This window comes from Pan paniscus, chromosome 10, assembly GCF_029289425.2.
Source record: "Pan paniscus chromosome 10, NHGRI_mPanPan1-v2.0_pri, whole genome shotgun sequence".
In the NCBI taxonomy this organism is placed as follows: domain Eukaryota; kingdom Metazoa; phylum Chordata; class Mammalia; order Primates; family Hominidae; genus Pan; species Pan paniscus.
In genome coordinates this window covers 112,179,658-112,200,699 of record NC_073259.2, presented here as the reverse complement: position 1 = coordinate 112,200,699, position 21,042 = coordinate 112,179,658, and the positions used below count along the sequence as shown (strand labels likewise).

At 39.9% G+C, this 21,042-nt stretch overlaps 1 protein-coding gene across 7 annotated transcripts; it reads left to right on the top strand.

Annotated features, from left to right (window-relative positions):
• The first annotated feature begins 247 nt into the window (after nucleotides 1–247).
• NFYB (nuclear transcription factor Y subunit beta) lies at nucleotides 248–20,777 on the top strand. Of its 7 annotated transcripts, none has more exons than XM_063593609.1 (9): nucleotides 271–423; nucleotides 3,030–3,114; nucleotides 6,725–6,809; nucleotides 10,046–10,139; nucleotides 12,323–12,453; nucleotides 15,144–15,341; nucleotides 17,245–17,326; nucleotides 18,086–18,165; nucleotides 18,795–20,777. In XM_063593609.1, the coding sequence occupies exons 3-9, from the start codon at nucleotides 6,801–6,803 to the stop codon at nucleotides 18,825–18,827; spliced, it is 627 nt and encodes a 208-aa protein (XP_063449679.1). In that variant the 5' UTR covers nucleotides 271–423; nucleotides 3,030–3,114; nucleotides 6,725–6,800; the 3' UTR covers nucleotides 18,828–20,777. The 7 variants fall into 7 exon arrangements, with proteins under 7 accessions (XP_034790257.1, XP_063449679.1, XP_034790258.1 ...); XM_063593608.1 differs by lacking the exon at nucleotides 271–423 and adding an exon at nucleotides 852–1,189; XM_063593610.1 differs by lacking the exon at nucleotides 271–423 and adding an exon at nucleotides 852–1,220.
• Nucleotides 20,778–21,042: the final 265 nt, after the last annotated feature.

Here is a 21,042-nt window from a genome sequence, read left to right as displayed (position 1 = left end):
GTGACAAAGAGAGGGACGCCCGAGAGATCCCGCTTCGCACAGGCCCGGGTCAGCACCGGGAAGGAGGCCCGCCTAGACCCGAACGGCGCGCCCGGGTAGCGCCCTGGAAGACCTCGCGCCTAGAAGAGCGGCATACGGAGCGACGCGGCGGCCTCACAGGAACGCGGGACTGGGCCGGGGGCGGGGCGGGGCCGGGGGCGGGGCGGGGCCGGGGGTGGGGCGGGGCGGGGCGGGGCCGCGGCGGGCGGGCGCGCGGGCGGCGCGGAGGGAGGGTGTCGCGCCGAGGGAAGCGGCCCGCGGCGGAGGGAGGGGAGGCCGAGTCCTGGAAGCGGAGCTCCGCGCTGGGACTGGTTCCTTCGCAGCCATTTTCTGTCCAACCAAACAGCCGATTGGAGACGGGAGCCAACCAGGGCTGCATTGGAGGTTTGTGTCTCGCTTCGGCCAATGATCGCTCCTAAACCGACTCCACTTTAGCTCGAATGAAATGTCCGTCTCCTCCCGGCGCCGTCCCCGCCGCCAACGCCGCCGCGGCCGGGGGCACTCGCCTCCCGCCCTCCCGCGCGGGCCGAGGCCGGGGCCCGCGCCTGCGAGGCCGCTCCCGCAGCGGGCCGGGCCGGGGAGCGGGCGCGGGGCCGCGGCGCGGCTCTTTGTGCGCCGGGCAGAGGAGCGGCGGGACGCGGGCCAGGCCACCTCACCCTCGCCGCCGTTGAGCTCCGGGCCCGGGGCCGAGGAGGGGCCGCGGGGCTGCGTCGGGGCCCCGCTCTCGACGGCGTCCCAGGCCGGCTCCATTTTGTGCGGGGAGCCGGCCGAGGGGCGGGAGACGCGGCCCGGGCCCTGGCCCCGTAGCCCCGGCCGCGGCGCGAGTCCCCGGGGGCGCCCCCCTCCCGCCCGCGGGGCTGTGGCGGGGCCCGGCGCTTTGTCTGCCCGCACATCCCGGGGGCCGCGCGGCGGGTGGGAGGCAGGCGTTGGGCGCGGGGCCGGGGCGGCCGGGCGAGTCAGGGGATGCGCTCTGGGGGCCGGCCTCCTGGCACTCGCAGGGCTGACAGGTCGCCGGGACCGGGCCGTGGGGCCGGGGCCACCCAGGCACCTGCGTGGGGAGGAAGGCATGGCTTTAGCTTCCCCGCAGCCTGGTTTGCGCGTAAAGAATGCAGCCATCTGGCGGCTTGCGGTCCCTGGACTTGCCCCGAAGGTGGGAAGGAAGCCCTTCGGATTGGACTAAGGTTTTAATCATTAGTGGTGGGAGGCGGGAGGATATGCAGGGCCTTAAGGAACGGTAGTCTTAGAGAACAAAGAATTACAGAGCACCCACAAATCGTAATCTCGCCCAAAGCACTCTAACAGGATAATTTAAACAAGGTTAGGCAGCCTGCGACCTTTAAAAAAAATGGCATCCCACTAACCCGCATGGACCCCATAGTTTCGTGGTTCGTGCTACAAATCACTGGGGTGGTTTCATCTCTCTTAGTATGGAAACTAATCAGCAACATAAAGTGATGAAAGCAAACGGATCAATATCAGTGGCACTAATCAGTGGGGGTTTTATTTGTAAAGTATTGAAAGTTTAACCAAAATTCCTTAAAAGGCAAATTATTCCTTCCCTGCATTGCTCTTGTATCTTAATTTAAGGATTACTGTATATTGATGCAAAACTCTGGTTGTTGATGCCAAAGAATGGAGGGTGGAGGAAGGGACTACTGCTTTTCTTGGATACAAATTTGCATTTCTTAAAACATTAAACAGATGTATGCATTCCCTTGAGCTTTTACATATATCAACCTGCCCTTAAGAAAATATATACCATATGAGGTGACAGTGTTTTTCTTTAACGTACTGAGTCTAAATATATACTGAATCAACTATTTGGGTGAGTGAGTGTGGTGTGGTATGACTCCCTGCCCACACCCCCCTCCCCCATTCCAAGCAAAATACATAAATATAGCTCCCATGTTTTAAGTGTTCTGAGGGCTTATTTTTTCAAAGACACTCTTTAAAAAATAACATTTCTCGTTACAAGGAAGGACTTTTCTGAGCAGTTTTGGGGTTAGAGGATACTATTAATATTTGAAAAGAAATTATAAATTACTTTTAATATTATAGCAAACGTCAAGCAGTTTTTGCTACCTGGACCCTTTTAGTGGCATTAAAAACTTTCAATTCAGTGGCTACAATTTTTTCTGCTATTTGCTAGATTTCATGCTTGGATGCGTATCAGTATATCTTCTCCCTTTAAAATTAACACTGAAAGGATGTGTTTTTGTTTTGGCATCCTACCCCTCCCCCATTTAATTGTTTCCTTTGAGAAAGAATGGAGCAAATGAGGAATGAAACTTGTAACACAGCAATTGGTACTAATTTGTTCAGCTATTTATGCCTTACAGTGAGACTGAAGTGCTATTTCGATGCAATTTTAGTCAAAAATGGTGGTGCTTCAAAATTATAAATAAGGGTCTTGATTGTGTTGCTTTTTTGATATCTTCTCAGTGCAGAATGTATCTTCATTACAGTATAATCTGAGATTCTTAATTGAAAAGCATTATATTCTCAGATAATTTTTTCCTCCTCTTGAGCTATAGAATGCCTAAATGTTACTCTGAAACATTTAAGAAAACCATCACCAAAAAATTAAGTTGATAAGGGGTGTGTTTGCATCTTGAGTGTTAATGTTTTAAGTAATTTAGATGTATAATTTTTGGTCTCTTGCATATTATATAATTTGGTCCCTATTTGGTGTATTGTAATGAATGTTTATGATGAATATGGCTAAATTCAGGGTTATGTTGGAAAATCCATTTTCTCCTTTCCCCATGGAATTAACTTGTTTTTAAGTTCTCCAAAATCTTTCAAGTCAACAAACATTTATTGGATGCCTTTTTATACTATTTTATACCATGTAGTCCATTGATTAAGAATAGTAGTCAAAATTATACAAACCCTCTTTAATTTTATGAGAAAAAAAGCCTATAAGTGATACATTTGATGTATTTTTACTACTGATAGATGTTAGGTCCTAATAGATGTTTATCTTTTAGGTTGAAATCACAAAGATTAGACACCTTTTTAGATAGGTGTTCTTCAGCACCACTGACAACACGGTTCTGACAGTATTTCATGACAGTAAGTGTATTTTACCATTTTGGTTGTTAATTAGATTTGAATAGTAATTGGCTGGAAATAAAATTGTGACCGATTTATACTGGAGGTGCCTGGTAGAATGAATGCATTTCAAGTCTAGACAGACAGTATCTCTGCTCATTCCTGTTGCTTCCTTATTTTCAGCTTCTTGCATATATTATTTCCCACGGGTCCCTAAGTGCTGTTGAGGCTACAGGGTAGCCTGTCCCAGCTGTAAAGGGGCTGTCTGTTTAGCCAATTAATTGAATACTTAGGGGACAGTTATGCCCAGAATGGAAAATGCTAACTCTTAAGTGCAGTAGATATGGGAAGAAGAGAGGCATGGTGAGCCTGGGTACTTGGGAGTGTCACAGAGGGATCCTGCAGACCTTGAACTGAGCCTTGAAATAGAGGGTGGGAGTGGATTGGTGAAGGGTGTCACCAAAAGCAAAAGCCTGATGGCAGGATGGGCAACTTAAGTTTAGGGGATCGGGAGTAGAGGTGCATGGTCCAGGGTAGATCTCAAAGGATAATGTAGGAAAGAGAAAGCACTTGTCCCCTCTGGATATTTAATTCTGGATGTGCTACTATATCTGTAACCTCGGGTGTGTTACAGCTTCTTTGAGCTGTGGTCGCTTCACTCCTAAAATGAAAGAAGTGCACTCAGTGATCCCTAAATAAAGCACATTCTAGCACAAAGATTTTTATCAACCATGAAGATAGAGAAGAGTAGGAAACAAGTTTGGTTAGGTTAAATGTGTGATCTGCTCATGTGAAGTCATGAAAATGAGGTTTGGATTTGACACAGGAAGCCTTTAGGAACCTTTGAGAATAGGTTCAAGAGTATAGAACTGGTGTTGTGGTGAGATTAGTCTTATAACAATATGTTAAGATGGGCTGGGTGGTAATCCAGTGGAAATAGGAAAGGGAAAGCATATCTAGGAGACATTTTTAAAGAGGTAATAGATGAGGTAGAGCTTGAAGGAGATGGAAGAACCTAAGATGATGCTGGTATATTTGGCTGGGCAGAGTGAAGGGCTGGTATTCTTCTTAGTAGAATTACAGTAGTGGAAAGGGAAATCTCCCTCCTTGCCCCCTTGCAGGGAATGGGGCAAGGTGAATTTCATTTCCCAATATCTTAAATTTGCCGTGATGAGATATTAGACATGCCCTACAGGCATGGGTTGCTTGAGTGGCAAGCAGAATATTGGTTGTAGATTTGGCATTTATGAGCATAGAAGTGATATTTAGTGAGTTCATTAAGAAAATAAGGGAAGAAAGAGAAGGATAACCTTGGGTGAAACAATTAGGGGGTGGGGAGGAAAGGATATTGCTTTGGAAATCAGAGTAGGAGAGAATTCCAAGCATAAATGTGTGGCGAGCAGTAGCCAGCACTACAAAGAACAGTCAAGTAGGATGAGGACAAGATCACTGGCAGCTTTTAAGAGTGGTTTCTTCTGGGTTGGGGTTAAAAAGTACATGTTCAGGAGTTTAAATAGGAATGAAGAGGTGTCTTAACAACTGTCAGGGCAAGAATGGTAGCTAGGCAAGGGTATGGGGCAGAATTAAGATTTTATATATCTCTGTGTACTTCTGTATGCTTAATGAGGGAGACTAAGCATGTTTAAGGAAGAGTGAAGGAGCTGGTAAGGAGGATTGAAGATACATTATAGAAGAGGAATCTTTGTATTATTTCTTATCCTCAGATAGATAAAAGGAATGTAACCCAGAAAACAGGTAAAAGGGTAAATTAAGAGAGAGAAGAATCTCTGCCTGGAAGAATAATGAGAACCGTATTTGAGGGGGCAATACTAAGATTACATTTGTCAAGTTCTTACTATGTATCTTGCACTTTGCTAGGTGCTTTTTATACAATAGCTTCCTCATAGCAACATCACTTTAAAAATGGGGAAGCTGAAAACACAAAGAGAGCTCATAAATGGGGAGCCAAGCTTCAAACCCACGAAATCGGTCCTAAGAGCCAGTGCTCCTCACCGTCGTCCAGGGTGCACTTCTTAACCATCTCACAAACACCATCCTGGTTTGAGAAGCTAATTTCAGTGTTTTCAGTGTATAATCAGTAGCCTTATAATGTAAAGGGGACAAATTAAAGAAGTAGGTGTAAAGACTGTATGAAAAACTACCAGGCAGGAATGCTGTAGAGAGTAGTTGGCATCTGAGGCCCTGGATTTCAGTCCCATTTACTGTGTCACCTCAGGCAAATCATTAGCCTCATGTACCTCAGTTTTCTCACCTGCATCACAGGCTTGTGAACATTGCATGAGATATTTAGAAAGTGTTCAATAAATGTAAACATTAAAGAGGGCAGTATTTGTTTGTGGAACAAATTATTAGCATAGTTTAAATATGGCTACATCAAAAAAATAAAGATTTATTAGCCCACTACCTGTTTATTTCAAATAATATTTTCAAGAATAATTCTGTCAATTCAACTAAATAATGAGAATAGTCATTAAAATGAATTTATTGGGATTTAACCACTCTTTGTCCATATTTATCAGTTCCCTTGAGTCTTAACGATTCATCACTGTCCATGTCCCCTTGTCATTATCCTACATGCTGTGCTCTTCCAGCCTCATTACCTGGATGAAATCCAACACTTTCGCTTTTGTAGTCTCATATCAGGCCTTTCAGGTGTCACACTGAACATACTGGCACCACTGTAAACTCACGGTCATTAGCTTCAGCTAGGCTTACACTGTCCAGCACTCCCCTCCCTTTCCTTTCCCATTCTCTGCGGTGACAGCTGTCTGTCTCTCCAGCTGCAAGAATCCCAGCATTATCCTTGGTCTTCCTGTATCTCTATCAGTCAGTCACCAAGTCACCTACTAAAAAGCTGTCTAGTTGTTCTGCTTCTCTTGATCTCCAGCGCTCTCACCCAGACCTGATGCTAAAATGATCATTATCTTGCCTGAAGTCATGCCCTGACTGCAGCATTGCAGTCCTCACTGGTCTTCTGTGCCTATTTGTGCTCCCCTCCAGGTCGGTTTCTGTACTGAACTGTAGCCAGAGGGATTTTTTTTTTTAATGTGATTTGTGCTCTTCTGCTGAAAACTCTTTGATTTCCTCTTGTCCACCGGACACTGCTTGATCTAGCCCCTCCTTAGCGCCTTCCAATCCACCAGTACTGTATTTCTTGGTTTTCTCTGCCTAGAACATTCGTTTCCCACCTTTCTTTTTGCCTGACTGATTTCTGTTTATCTGTCAGTCTCATTTTCAATGTCATTTCCTAAGATAGCCTTTCTTGACCCCTCAGACTAGTGAGGTCCCTTTTGGAGTAAACTCACATAGCACATAACAAAACATCTTTGTTTTTCTTCGTACTTGGCACTAGCAATTACTTAATTATTTGTAATTATTTTAATAGCTATATATACCACTTACTGAGTATGCCCATTGTACTATGCTGTCTTTACATGGATTAGCTCCTAACCTGTACAGGAGCCTGGGAGGTTAAGTCTTGTTCTCATCCAGCTTGTTCAAGGTCTCATGGTAAGTGGCAGGGAATTCAAACTAGGTGATTCGATTCCAGAGCCTGTGTCCTGGAAGGACTAATAGGCTCTGTTCTCTACCCCTTCACCCTGCCTCCCAGGTTATGTAACATTTGTCCTGCAAGCTGAGGACAGAGACCTTGTCTGTTGTTGACAGCTACGTGACCAGCACATAGCATGAACCTGGTAAATACTAAGCGCTCACTCAGTAAATATTTGTTGGCTGGCTTACTGACAATCTACAGTCTGTTTTATAAGTTTTTATAGGATGTTTTAGACCTAGAAAAAACCTTTGGGATGCATCTAGCAAGTTTTTTTCCATCATTCTTATATATAGGCGAATGGCTGGCATATTCTAAGCATCAAAGATTAGGTTGACTTATTGAGTGAAAGGTACTAAGTGCCATAGAGCTTTAAAGAACAGAACATTTGTTTTTGAATTGCAGAAAGGATAAATCAGAAAGATTAAAGGAGGATAGAGAACACTGGGATTAAAGTCTGGGGCAGGATTTTAATGGTAGAAAGATAGAGGAAAGGAAGACAGAAGGCGTGAAATGATAGAAAGCTAAAACTTGCGGAACTGAAGACACATACAGTTAAGCAGATGATGTGCGGCTTCTCTTCAAAGGAGGGAGGATGAGATCGAATGTCTGTGGGGTACACTACGTGCCAAACACTGTCTTTAGCAGCTTTCTAGTCTTTATTTAATTCTGACAACTCTAGGAAATACTTTTATCTTCACTTTTAGAAGACTGAGGTTTAGCGAGGCTAATGCTGTTAGTCCAAATGATAATCATGTTGCTAATTCCAGTGCATGACAAGATAATATGATTTAAACTTTTTTCCTTTAATACTTTTGTTTGTGTTATATTTCTAAATTAATTCATCTCCCAGATCCGCTTGGTTATTTGAACAGTGTCTTGCTCATAGCCAATTTTAAAAGACTTAACGGTATCATGTAAACACTCATTCAGGAAAGAATTTCTGTTATTCTTCCCAACCCACCGCCTGCCCTCCCCACCCCCAACCAAAGTTTGTTTCCAATTGTAGGCTCTGAAACAACCACTTTGGTCCTGTCTCCTGCACCTTGATCTTCCTTAGGTTATTGTAAAAGCTAGTCAACTCACAGGTATCATAATTGACCATTCTTTTATGGCTGTAAAAAAAAATCCATCATGTCTATTAAAGGATACTCTCCTAGTATGTTAGCATTTTAGGATCAAAATAGCATTTGATTTTCGGGCACTGTTTCACATTTATTTGTGTTAGTTTAAGATGGGGAGGGTGGTATTGTTATTTACATTTTATATGGAAATACATTTAATTGGCAGGGATGCTTATTTTCAGGGGATCAGTAGGAGAGTCAGAATCAGGTCACTGACTTTGTTGTTTACTTCTTAGAGGCTACTAAAAGTATCAAATAGGTACCCTATGTTCACAGATTATTAAAGGTCTGTAAATTCTATTTTCTACCCCCTTACAACAACTATATAAATTATAGAAATGTGTCTCTATCTACAGTTATATTAGGCATCACAGTCAACAGATGCATGAAAGAAATGCCGTGTTATTGAAGACCTGGAAACTAGCCCAGTATTTTAATATTAAATAAAAATTCAACAGAGATGGAGAAGACATGTGTTATACAAGGACTAAAATTTTGCAGTTAATAACATTAAGTTTATACTGGGTCCTGGGCCTTAATGAAGGGTCAAATTTCTTTGTTCAGCCTGAAAGTATATGTGAATTACACTTGATTTTTGCTATACTTTTTATTCAGATAATGCATTTAACATTTTTTCACTCACAGATATCTTATTTTGAGTAGTAGTATTTGCAAAACAGAAAGCCTTCTAGGATCTGCCATGTTGGTGAAATTGAATGGAGCCAGTTCAGGGCTTATGATTTACTTTTTTCCAGACTTTCCCTCTTGGAATTCTTTTAGCTCTCAGCAAAATTAATTAAGCAGACTTTTTTTAAAATAGGAATTTTAACTCTTATTCTTGTCTGTGCAGGTAATTTTCCTATCTTTATACATAGATCTTCCTGACCCCTCCTCCTGACCCCACGCTGTCACTGAGGCTAGAGTGCAGTGGTGTGATCACAGCTCACTGCAGCCGCAACCTCCTAGGCTCAAGTGATCTTCCCACCTCAGCCTCTCAAGTAGTTAGGACTACAGGCACATGCCACAACGCCTGGCTAATTTCTTAATTTTTGTTTTTTTTTAGAGACAGGGTCTCACTGTGTTGCCCAGGCTGATCTTGAACTTCTGGGCCCAAGTGATCCTCCCACCTTGGCTTCCCAAAGTTCTGGGATTACAGGCATGAGCCACACCTGGCCCTGATTTGGCAGGGGGAGAGAAAATTAACCTTTGACTAGAATCAGGAGTTTATGGGTTCATTCAAAACATGGGTGTACTTTTGGCTTGCCTGGATACAGAATTGTGCAGAGAATCCGCATGCTTCTTATACCAAGTAACAGTTTGAATGGAGACATTGTCTATTTTGGAACTTCTATGAGAAAGCAAAGAAAGTTCGCAAGCAGGAGCAAAAGGAAAATCAGGGTTTAGCAGGAGAGCTGGAAGTGATGGATACAGGTGAATTCCAGTTGATGACTTAAGCTGATTTTTTTTTTTAAGAGACAGGTTCTCACTACATTGACCAGGCTGGTCTGGAACTCTTGAGCTCAAGCAGTCCTCCTGCTTCAGCTTCTGAGCAGTTGGGGCTACAGGTACATGACACTGTGTACAGCTTTACTAAGCTGATCATCATTCCAGGGATAAATTAGGTTGTAAGTCAGGGTTGCCTGTGGTACTATATTTGAAGATTATGCACTTAAAAAGAAAGAGGCATATGCTTTAGATTCATTTCCTTGTCGCTATTGGCCTTATGCTTATATCACTTATGGAAGATGGATAGGGAAATCTTGAATCGTGGACAAATTGTGGGAAAGTTTCCAAATCAAGAAATATAGGCTGGTTGCGGTGGCTGATGCCTGTAATCTCAGCATTTTGGGAGGCTGAGGTAGGTGGGTTGCTTGAGCCCAGGAGTTCCAGACCAGCCTGGGCAACATAGCAAAACCCTGTCTCTACTAAAAATACAAAAAAATTGGCCAGGCGTGGTGGTGCATGCCTGTAGTCCAGCTACTCAGGAGGCTGAGGTGGGAGGATTGCTTCAGCCTGGGAGGTGGATTCTGCAGTGAGCTGTGATCACGCCACTGCACTCCAGCCTGGGCCACAGAGTAAGACCCTGTCTCAAAAAAATAATTAATTTTTTAAAAAAGAAATATAAATTCTCTTTTAGTAAGCTTAAGGCTATGAAAAGTATAATTGACGCATCATCCTGTGACAGTTTATAAGTGTTGAATCTGTTACGTTTGTTAGTACTTTGAAAAGTATTGAAAAACTGTTTTTCTCCTCATAGATGGATGGTGACAGTTCTACAACAGATGCTTCTCAACTAGGAATCTCTGCAGACTATATTGGAGGAAGTCATTATGTTATACAGCCTCATGATGGTAAGCAAGCCACAATTAGAACCAAATTCTCAAGTTGAAGCAAGTTAGAAAGTGGACATTTCATTAATATGGTGTTCTAGGTTACTTTTGTCTTTATAGGAAAATTTACAATCTTGTGTTACGGTTCAATGAGAAAGTCTAAAAAGGCGCACCATGCTATTTTTATTAGAAATAGTCTTCAAAAGAATGAGTCCTTGAAAAGACTTTTACTATAAAAATACACCTTGTCTAAAATCTGTACAGTTTCTTTTAAAATTTGTTATCGACTTCCTGTTTAAATGTTAAATAAGAAATTTATAATCAATTGATAGGATAACTAAAATAATTATTTAGAGGGTGAGTTAAATTTATAGCTATTATATTTCTTGCACTTATGATTTATTTTTGGTTTTCATTCAATATTAACTTTGAACTATGTCAGGTATTAGAATGGTAGTGTTGGCTCAGTGTGGTGCTCACACCTATAATCCCAGCAGTTTGGGAGGGCAAGGTGGGCAGATCACTTGAGCTCAGGAGTTCGAGACCAGCCTGGGCAACATGGTGAAACCCCACCTCTACAAAAAAATTAAAAAATTAGCTGTGCTTGGTGGCATGTACCTGTAGTCCCAGCTACTTAGGGGGCTGGGGGCTGAGGTGGGAGGATTGCTTGAATCCGGGAGGTAGAGGCTTCAGTGAGCCATGTTTGCACCACTGCACACTCCAGCCTGGGTGACAAAGTGCAAAGTGAGACCCTGTCTCCAAAAAAAAAAAAAAAAAAAAAAAAAAAGAAAGGCAGTGTTATGTTGGCCTATCAGAAATAATTTACTTTTGTGGCATTTTGGTTTGTAAAAAAAAAATTTTTTATTTTTTTATTTTTTTTGAGATGGAGTCTTGCTCTGTCGCCCAGGCTGGAGTGCAGTGGCACAATCTTGGCTCACTGCAACCTCCGCCTCCTGGGTTCAAGCAATTCTCCTGCCTCAGCCTGCCCGTTAGCTGAGATCACAGGCGCCCAGCACCACGCCCAGCTAATTTTTTTTTAGTAGAGACAGGGTTTCGCTGTGTTGGTCAGGCTGGTCTCAAACTCGTGACCTCAGATGATCTGCCTGCTTCGGCCTCCCAAAGTGCTGGGATTATAGTCATGAGCCACCACGCCTGGCCTGATTTGTAAAATTTTTAAAAATTGAGATATATTTTTAGAAGAAACTTGCCAGAGGGATTAATTTCATCCTGAAACGGATATTCAAATAAATTAATTCTGATAACATCATTTTAAACACATAAAAACGTAAATTGAATCAACTTAAGTGCCTTGCCTCCTTACTTAGTACATATGAAGAGTGGGCAGTTTACTTACAGGATACTGCATTTAGTCATAAAAGGATGTTATTGGTACTGCGCAAGCTTCAGTTATAGCTAAATTTATATAATTTGAAAAGTCCCTTTTTGTATGAACAGTTGGATCACTGCTCTAGCTTTGTTCAAAAACTAGTTACATTAGTAAGCCAACTGGATCAGTAATAATCAAGTCCAGTTTTTCCATTCTTTAAAGAATTTTATATAAACTTTATACAGACAAGACAACTTTATATCAACTTTAAAAGTTTTATATAGACTTTTACATAAATGAGTTTATATAAACTTGGGTTTGGAGAAACATACAACCTCTTAATCTAGCAGTATTGAAGGAGCCATAGGTTACGGTCTGTAAGTTTTATAGCTAAGTCATATAATAAATATTTATGAGTACCTACTCTGTGGAAGGTGCTATACCAAGCTGTAGGAAACACAAAGCTGATTCGTGACATTAAGTAGCAAAAATCTAATAGGAGAAATGAGGAATAATAAAAATTCTAAAAATGTGTAAGAGAAAAGGCATAGAGAAGCACTTATATTTTATGAAAGAAAAGATCATTTTTGAAGGTGGTATGGAGATGTTATTTGAGATTTTTGGAGAATGGGCAAGTAGGATTTTAGCAGGTATATTTGAGGATAAAAAGTGTTCTAGGCAGTGAGTCTGAAATTAATAAAAAAAAAAGTTCAGTTCTGGCTCTGTAAAAATTATGAAGAGACTTGCTATCCTAATCCCTAAATAATGGTTAAGAGGTGAACCAGAATGATTTTATTCTGGATCACTTTGGTAGTTTTTTCTATCTTGAAATAGAAATAATAAGAAGCTTTAAACCTAAATATTTTTATTTCTTTAGATACTGAGGACAGCATGAATGATCATGAAGACACAAATGGTTCAAAAGAAAGTTTCAGAGAACAAGATATATATCTTCCAATAGCAAACGTGGCTAGGATAATGAAAAATGCCATACCTCAAACGGGAAAGGTAACGTAGAGGAGAAATTTAACTAGGCTTTTTCAAGGGAAACACGAAACTACATGAATTCATAGGTCATGGGTACAGTTAGCTGTTGATTTCAATCATTCAGGCTTTCAGCAAATCAAATATTTCTTTCATGTCTACATACACAGTTACTGAACAGTGTCCCATTTTCAATTCTGTCATGTCCCTAAATGTTCTCCTCTCTCCCACTTATTGGAGGCAGATAAAATAGAATTTAGACTGTTTTTTTTTTTTTTTTTTTTGGGGGGGGGACAGAGTTTCACTCTTGTTGGCCAGGCTGGAGTGCAATGGTACAATCTCCGCTCACTGCAACCTCCGCCTCCCAGGTTCAAGCAATTCTCCTGCCTCAGCCTCCCGAGTAGCTGGGATTACAGGCATGCACCACCATGCCCAGCTAATTTTGTATTTTTAGTAGAAATGGGGTTTCTCCGTGTTGGTCAGGCTGGTCTTGAACTCTCGACTTCAGGTGATCCATCCGCCTTGGCCTACCAAAGTGCTGGGATTATAGACATGAGCCACTGTGCCTGGCCCGACTGTTTTTAAAAATAGGTACGTTGTCAGAACTATCAGGTTTGGGTGTATGAAGCTGTAACTTTTTTTTTTTTTTTGAGACGGAGTTTCGCTCTTGTTGCCCAGGCTGGAGTGCAATGGCGTGATCTTGGCTCATTGCAACCTCCACCTCCCAGGTTCAAGCGATTCTCCTGCCTCAGCCTCCCCTGGTAGCTGGGATTACAGGCATGAGCCACTGTGCCCGGCCTGAAGCTGTAACTTCTCCCATCCAAGTACTAACCAGGCCCGACCCTGCTTAGCTTCCGAGATCAGACGAGATCGGGCGCGTTCAGGGTGGTATGGCTGTAGACTGAAGCTGTAACTTCTATAATGTTGCAGTAAATTTAGGTCGTATTGGTCTGATATAGGTGTAATAAGAATTTTCCAAAACAAATCCTGGTATTTGGAAACAGCTATTTTTACATAATTAAAGATACTAAGATACATTTAAATTGATTTTTTTTTTTCTTAAGTAGTTTTGTCTTCTTAGAACTTTTAAAACTCATTGTCATTGCTCATCACTTGGTCTGAATTAAAATTCACACGTTTTATATCATTTTCTATTGGTAATTTTTCTGTCATTTTATAGTTTAAAAAGACTTATGGAAGTAATAAAGCTTACAAATAAATATGCTATTAAAATACATCACTAAGCCTAGAACTTACAGTTTGAGAATTTTGTCCTTATGTTTTAAGGAAAAAAAAGCACAAATGCTGATTATTGCTTACATAGGCTATGTATGACCAGCTATGCCGCTGGTCAGTACCATAGCCACAAGCCATGTGCTCAGGAGCACCTGAAATGTGGCTGGTCTGAATGGAGATGTGTTGTAAATTTGAAACACCAGATTTTGAAGACTTAGTATGAAGAAAAGAATTAAAATTTCTCATTTAAAAATTGATTCTATGTTTAAATGGTAAGAATTTGGCTATATTGGGTTAAATTAAATATATTAAAATTAATTTTATTTTATTTTATATGGCTACTAGAGAATCTAAACTGACATATGTGGCTGACATTATATTCTCTTGCTTGACTGCATTTATGCAGTTCTTGTTTACTTTCTCCAGTATGGAAAATAGGCATGGCGGTGAAAGACAGTGTGTTTCGGCAGGGAGTTTGAGTGGTATTGCTGTTACAAGTGGCTTTGCAATTGCTTGATTAATCCATTGGAGTTTCATTTTTAGACCCCAGACCCTTAAGGGAAAAATTGTTTTTATAATGAAGTGGCAGATGTGTGCTTCTTTAGGCAGGCTTTTTAGTAAACTCAAAACCTGTATCTGACACTGTGTATCCCAAATAATAAAAAAGTCAAAGTCACCGTATGTTATTATTTCTCTCTTTTCCAAGCCTTATGTGAATTCAGTTTTTTAGTTCCTGTTTTGCTTTTTGTTTTGTGGTGTCTTTATTCATGGAAATGCTAGGGCAGAGAAGTGGTACCTAAGTCGCCCACAAAATATGCATGGTGGAATGGATTTTCCAGGGGCACTGGGTTATTAAGAGTTTTCATCCTCTGTGGGGTGGTAGGAACATCCAGTGATTGCTGTTTTATATCTTTTTAAAATTTTTTTAATTTTTTTTTTTGAGATGGAGTCTCGCTCTTTTTGCCCAGGCTGGAGTACAGTGGCTCAATCTCGGCTCACTGCAACCTCCGCCTCCTGGGTTCAAGCAATTCTCCTGCCTCATCCTCCTGAGTAGCAGCAATTACAGGCACCTGCCACCATGCCCAGCTAATTTTTTGTACTTTTAGTAGAGATGGGGTTTCGCCATGTTGGCCAGGCTGGTCTTGAACTCCTGACCTCAGGTCATCCGCCCGCCTCGGCCTCCCAAAGTGCTGGGATTACAGACGTGAGTCACCCTGCCCGGCACTCTTTTACATCTAAATTAGATTTGTTTCTGTAAATAGTTGTCAAGGCTTCTCTCACTTGTATTTGAGCTTTTATTCTGACTCTGAGGTGTGGACTTTTGATAGCACACATTGTGTTAATGTTATAACATATATTTAAGAGATTAAATAGTCATAAAGTGAAGATGTGTTCTTCTGAATAGGCTTTCATTTTTGTAGGTTGTTAGGAAGGTGATGGTTATAGTTTCTGTAATTTACCTATGATTTTCTCTTCAGATTGCAAAAGATGCCAAAGAATGTGTTCAAGAATGTGTAAGTGAGTTCATCAGTTTTATAACATCTGAAGCAAGTGAAAGGTGCCATCAAGAGAAACGGAAAACAATCAATGGAGAAGATATTCTCTTTGCTATGTCTACTTTAGGCTTTGACAGTTATGTGGAACCTCTGAAATTATACCTTCAGAAATTCAGAGAGGTAAATAAATTGTCTCCCATTGTGCTTTTTTTTTTGTTCTTTTTTTTTTTTGAGATGGAGTATCGCTCTGTTGCCCAGGCTGGAGTACAGTGGCGAGATCTCGGCTCACTGCAACCTCTGCCTCCTGGGTTCAAGCAGCTCTCCTGCCTCAGCCTCCTGAGTAGCTGGGATTACAGGCGTGCACCACCATGCCTGGCTAAGTTTTGTATTTTTAGTAGAGACGGGGGTTACACCATGTTGGCCAGGCTGGTCTCAAACTCCTGACCTCAGGTGATCCACCTGCCTCGGCCTCCCAAAGTGCTGGGATTACAGGTGTGAGCCACCATGCCCGGCCCCCATTGTGCTTTTAAGAAAATAAGAGACATTATTTTAACTTTGTAAATGTATTACTTGTTTTAAAAATTCATTTTGTAGTAAATTATGTAACATTTCTCAGAAGTATTTAATTGCTTATATCAGCAGTCCTCAACATTTTTGGCACCAGGGACCTGTTTTGTGGAAAGCAATTTTTCCACACTCTGGGGTCGGGAGGGGTGCGAGGGGTAGATGGCTTCAGGATGAAACTGTTCCACCTCAGATCATCAGGCATTAGTTAGATTCTCATAAGGAATGCACAGCCTAGATCCCTTGCATGCGCAGTTCACAATAGGGTTCCAGCGCCTATGAGAATCTCACGTGGCCGCTGATCTGACCGAAGGCGGAGCTCAGGTGGTAATGCTGGATTACCAGACCCTCACCTCCTGCTGTGTGGCTGGGTTCTTAACAGGCCACGGACACTCATCAGTCTGCAGCCTGGGGGTTGGGGATCACTGACTTATATTACAGTACTTAAATAGAAAGTCCTTTCTTTTTCCCTTTGTTTATTACTAACTATAGCATAGTTATATAATGATTTAAGGGCACAGACTTTGTATTCAGACTACCAGGAGGCTGAATCCCAGCTCTGCCACATGCAAATTCTGTGGCCTTGGACAGATTATTTAATTACTTTAGGCCTTGGTTTCCTCATCTGTAAAATGAGGCTAATAGTACCTATATCATAGAATTATGGATGGTACTAAATAATGTTCAGTGCTCATTAATGTTACTTCTTGCTGCTATTGTTAATTTAAAAGAAGTAGCATTAAAAGTAGTAAGGTTGGAGTCTTTTAGATAATAAAAAGAGGAAGGTATAATCATATGTCTTATTATTGATTGAATTCTTCTGTATTTCTTAGGTTTATCTTTGCCTGTAGGAATGGATTTTGTGAAAAGCAGTTGAGTTCAGCATATTTATTTCCACATGCCAGCTTAGGTGTCAGATTCACATTACTTTCAAAATATATTCTTAATATCTTTAGTGTTTGAATCCCATTAAATTAGTGATATTTGCATGGAATAATTGAAGTAGGAAAAGAATGTGTAAATTCCTGACATTATTTTTACAGATCTTCAGTATCATAGGAACCTAGAAGTATTTGGCCAAATTAATTTAGGAATTTTTAACTCTCAGCTTGCTACAGTACTGCCCAGTTGGCTGAGAGACATATATATACTTAAGTGATCACTTGGATCATTTGTAGATTTATAAGCTCAATATTGGTGGTGTTTTGCAGACTTCTTCATCTGTAAGTAGAGTTCTCTTACCCCTTTGATATGATGTGGAATTAGAATAATTTATTTTTATCTGTAAATACTTTGCTTTCTAGGTCATTACTAACTCTGTCTTGTTAATGATTACAGCTTATATTAAAAGTTAGCCTTTTGAAAGCCTTCTTCATATGTAATTAACCAGAAGTGTTAATAAATACTCTGCTTAGAGTTTGTAATAATAGAAGCTCCTAATTTTAGCCAATAAGTAAGCATTTGCATTTGGAAGACAATTTCATTTGAATATCAGTGACTTTTTTTTTTCCTTCCTCAGGCTATGAAAGGAGAAAAGGGAATTGGTGGAGCAGTCACAGCTACAGATGGACTAAGTGAAGAGCTTACAGAGGAGGCATTTAGTAAGCATTGTTATAATACAAGTCATGTAGATTGTTAGCAATGATTCATACTAAGTATCTAATGGTATTTTTGGAATGTCAGCAGTGAGTATTTTGACAAAGCACTATTTTAAATAGTTCTTATCAGTTCATGCCCTTTTATTTGAAGTCAGTGAGTGATAAGTGTAGAAAAGTTTAATTCTGTAGACATTATAACCTTTCACTGATAGTTCTGAGTTCTGTAGCCCCTAGTTTTTGGTGAAGATTCATATGAGATAGGAATATTAAGGAAATGTAGTTTGTAATATAAAATCTTATGATTTAAATAAATTTGAACTCAGTTTTTTTTAAATTGAGTATCATGTTTTCATATTGGTGAAATAAAAGGGCTATGTTGAGTAAATTTCTCAGTATATATATTTCTCATATGTAAACTATATGCTGCTCAGTTATATGTTGCTCCTAGCCAAACCTCATGGTGTAGTGTAGTTTAATCATGAATCAGAAACTTCATCCAGTCTGTCTACAGATTTGTACACATGGGCAGTTAGCTAAGGTACATGTTAGAGATAGGAAAATTGAAAAGCGCAATATAAAATAATGTGGTTTTTAGGGAACATTTTTTAAAATGGAAAATTGGAGGATTTATTATTTTGTCCAAGACTACATCATTGATACGGGGCAGAATTGTAATGAGACATTAATGGTACAACCTTAAGATACAACCCAAGAAAGTAGATATAGTTCATTTCCCTCTTTAACTAATTTTTTTTCTTTTAGCTAACCAGTTACCAGCTGGCTTAATAACCACAGACGGTCAACAACAAAATGTTATGGTTTACACAACATCATATCAACAGGTACAGTCCTTTGTATTTTAAATGCTTAAAAAATTTGATTGTATCGACAGGGCCCCATGGCTCATGCCTGTAATCCCAGCACCTTGGGAGGCCGAGGTGGGTGGATCACCTGAGGTCAGGAGTTCAAGACCAGCCTGGCCAACATGGTGAAACCCTGTCTCTACTAAAAATACAAAAATTAGCTGGGCGTCATGGCGGGTACCTGTAATCCCCTCTGCTTGGAGGCTGAGGCAGGAGAATCGCTTGAACCCTGGAGGTGGAGGTTGCAGTGAGCTGAGATCACACCACTGCACTCCAGCCTGGGTAATAGAGTGAGACTCTGTCTCAAAAAAAAATTTTTTTTTATTATATCTATTGATATAGTTAATTTCAACATGCTATTAAGGACCTGATAAAGAAGGTTATTAAAATTGTGTTTTCTCAATGTAGATAACAGTATATAGTGTTCTCTTAATAGTTAAAAATAAGCATATGTTCATATTTGCATAGGAGATTTCTAGAAAGATACACAAGAAATGGGAATTAGACTTGTTATTGTCTTTTTATTCACTGAATTTTTATAATATGCATATGGTACTTTTAACCTCCTTTTCTTTAATTCTGCTCAATTTAAATTTTTCTAATCTTAGATTTCTGGTGTTCAGCAAATTCAGTTTTCATGATCTGAAGAAATGATGGAATGGGGAGTGTAGAGAAATGAGAGTCTGTATGATTCTGGAACAGAGACATCAGAAGGAAAGACTGGTGAAAAGATGTATCTTTGTATATTAATAGCTGTAATGTAGCTTCCTGATGCTTGACTAATTGAGGTGTTAATTCTGACTTGAGAATCTTTTTCATGAATGATTTTAAAGAAAAATTTGGATTTTAAAGGTATTAAAATATTTTTGTTTTGTACGAGAGTTTGTTGCTCTGTATGACTCCTGTATGCATTGTATATTGCAATTTATTACTGTCAGAGATTTGTAGACAGTTTCTTATTTTCATATTGAATCATGTTACTTTTGTAATTCAAGTAAGCAGCTGGGTTAATTCATGATGTTTGCCCTTTTAATAAAATATAAGGGTAGAGTTCATTTTGAATGCAAGTTGCCTTTATTATAAATTTGAGTTTGTCTTGGTTATACCTTGCATGATAACCTAGCTAGATTTCTAGCATTTGCTGTATTTATTAAAATTATTATTTTTTTTGGTAAAACATTAATAGTTTAAGCAGCATCATTTTTTTAAAAAATGTAATTGAATAAGTGTGAATGCAGAAGCAAATATTGTCTGCCCTGTTAAACTTGGTGCCCATTAACAGTGTTTACACTGTTCATCGTGCCTGTTAATGTAGTTTTAGTTATTGGAGCTTTTTTAAGACTAGATTTGGTTTTGAGTTACATTTTTAAGAATGTGGGAATACATTTAAGTTTAATGTAGTCCTAGTGCTCTTGAAATGGTGCCCCTTTCATTTGGTACATGATTTTTTTTCAAATCATATCTTCAAGTACTTTAGTATCCTCTTACAGAAGAGGAGTTTTATAGTCTGATGGTAAATGTCTTCGTTTTACCTTTTTAATTGAAATGTCAAGTTTCCTATTACACTATGGAAACCAAGAAACATCAGACATCATTGCGTGTACAGACCTTTTGCATGGGTGAGTGAATGAAATGGAGAACAGAGTGAGTGCTGTGAACGGTGTGAAATAGAAGCCAACTTCTAGTATGCTGTCTTCATCTCTGCAATAATCTAAACGTAAATAATGTAACTTTGTATAATTTAGTAGTATGTACTTGGATTGTTTCTTTTTGAAAAGTGAGGATTTGTATTTTCTCATCTATTCTTTTTGGTGTTAATTAACTTGAGGGATTTCTTTTTTAAGTTTTTAAATATCAAAAATTGCTATTGTATAGTTTGCCTAAAAGGAAGTTGGAGTGAATATCATCTTTGAAGGACACTCAAATTTATAAGGTAGAAGCAATTTCCCAGATATAGGCTGAACAGAAACATTTACTTTGCCAGAAGGAGCCTTTAGGAGTATATGTGGGCTAATCAGAGGTTAATAATGTCCTCATCTCCTACTCTCCATTTAAAAAACAAACTTCATTGTAGTAAATTCAAATAGGAAAAAATGGGGGAGTAGTTAAGCAAAATCAACAATCATCCTACTATGTTGAAAGAACCAATGTTAATATTTTGATAAATATCATTTGTCCTTTTACTTTGCTAAATATGTGTATTTTTATAAAAATGGGCTCATATTGTGCATACCGTTTTGTAACCTGCTTTTTTCACTTAACAATATATTGGGAACATCTTTTCCAGGTCATGCATAGTCTTCTGCATCATTTTTATTGGTTTATTATTCTGCTGTATGACTCAGTCATAATTTATTTAATCTTCTATTGGATATTTTGACTATTTACATCTTTTCACAGTTATAAACAGCACTTCACTGAATCCCATGTACATCCATGACTGTTTTCTTAAATTCTTAGAATTGCTGGGTTACCAAATATGCAAAATTTTAAGGCTTTTGATACTTCGTTATGAGTGTATTTTTGAGATATTTTCCACTTGATCCAAGCAGTGTGTCACTATATAACTGATAAAAGCACTTGGTCTTTGATTTACTGTCTCTAAAATTATTTTAAAGATTAATATTTGTTCAAGTAGAGAATGAAGATAAAAAAGGAATTTGAGGCCAGGTATGGGGTGTCTCATGCCTATAATCCCAGCACTTTGGGAGGCCAAGGCAGGCAGATCACTTTGAGGTCAGGAGTTTGAGACCAGCCTGGCCAACATGGAGAACCCCCCGTCTCTACAAAAAATACAAAATTAGCAGGGTGTGGTGGTGCACACCTGTAGTCCCTTACTCTCTGGTGGCTGAGGCA

Bases quoted from the DNA above. Each gene is read 5' to 3' on its own strand.
- NFYB (XM_063593609.1), top strand. The intron at 12,454-15,143 runs GTAACGTAGAGG...TTTTCTCTTCAG, and splicing joins CCATACCTCAAACGGGAAAG to ATTGCAAAAGATGCCAAAGA. The intron at 17,327-18,085 runs GTAAGCATTGTT...TTTTTCTTTTAG, and splicing joins GCTTACAGAGGAGGCATTTA to CTAACCAGTTACCAGCTGGC.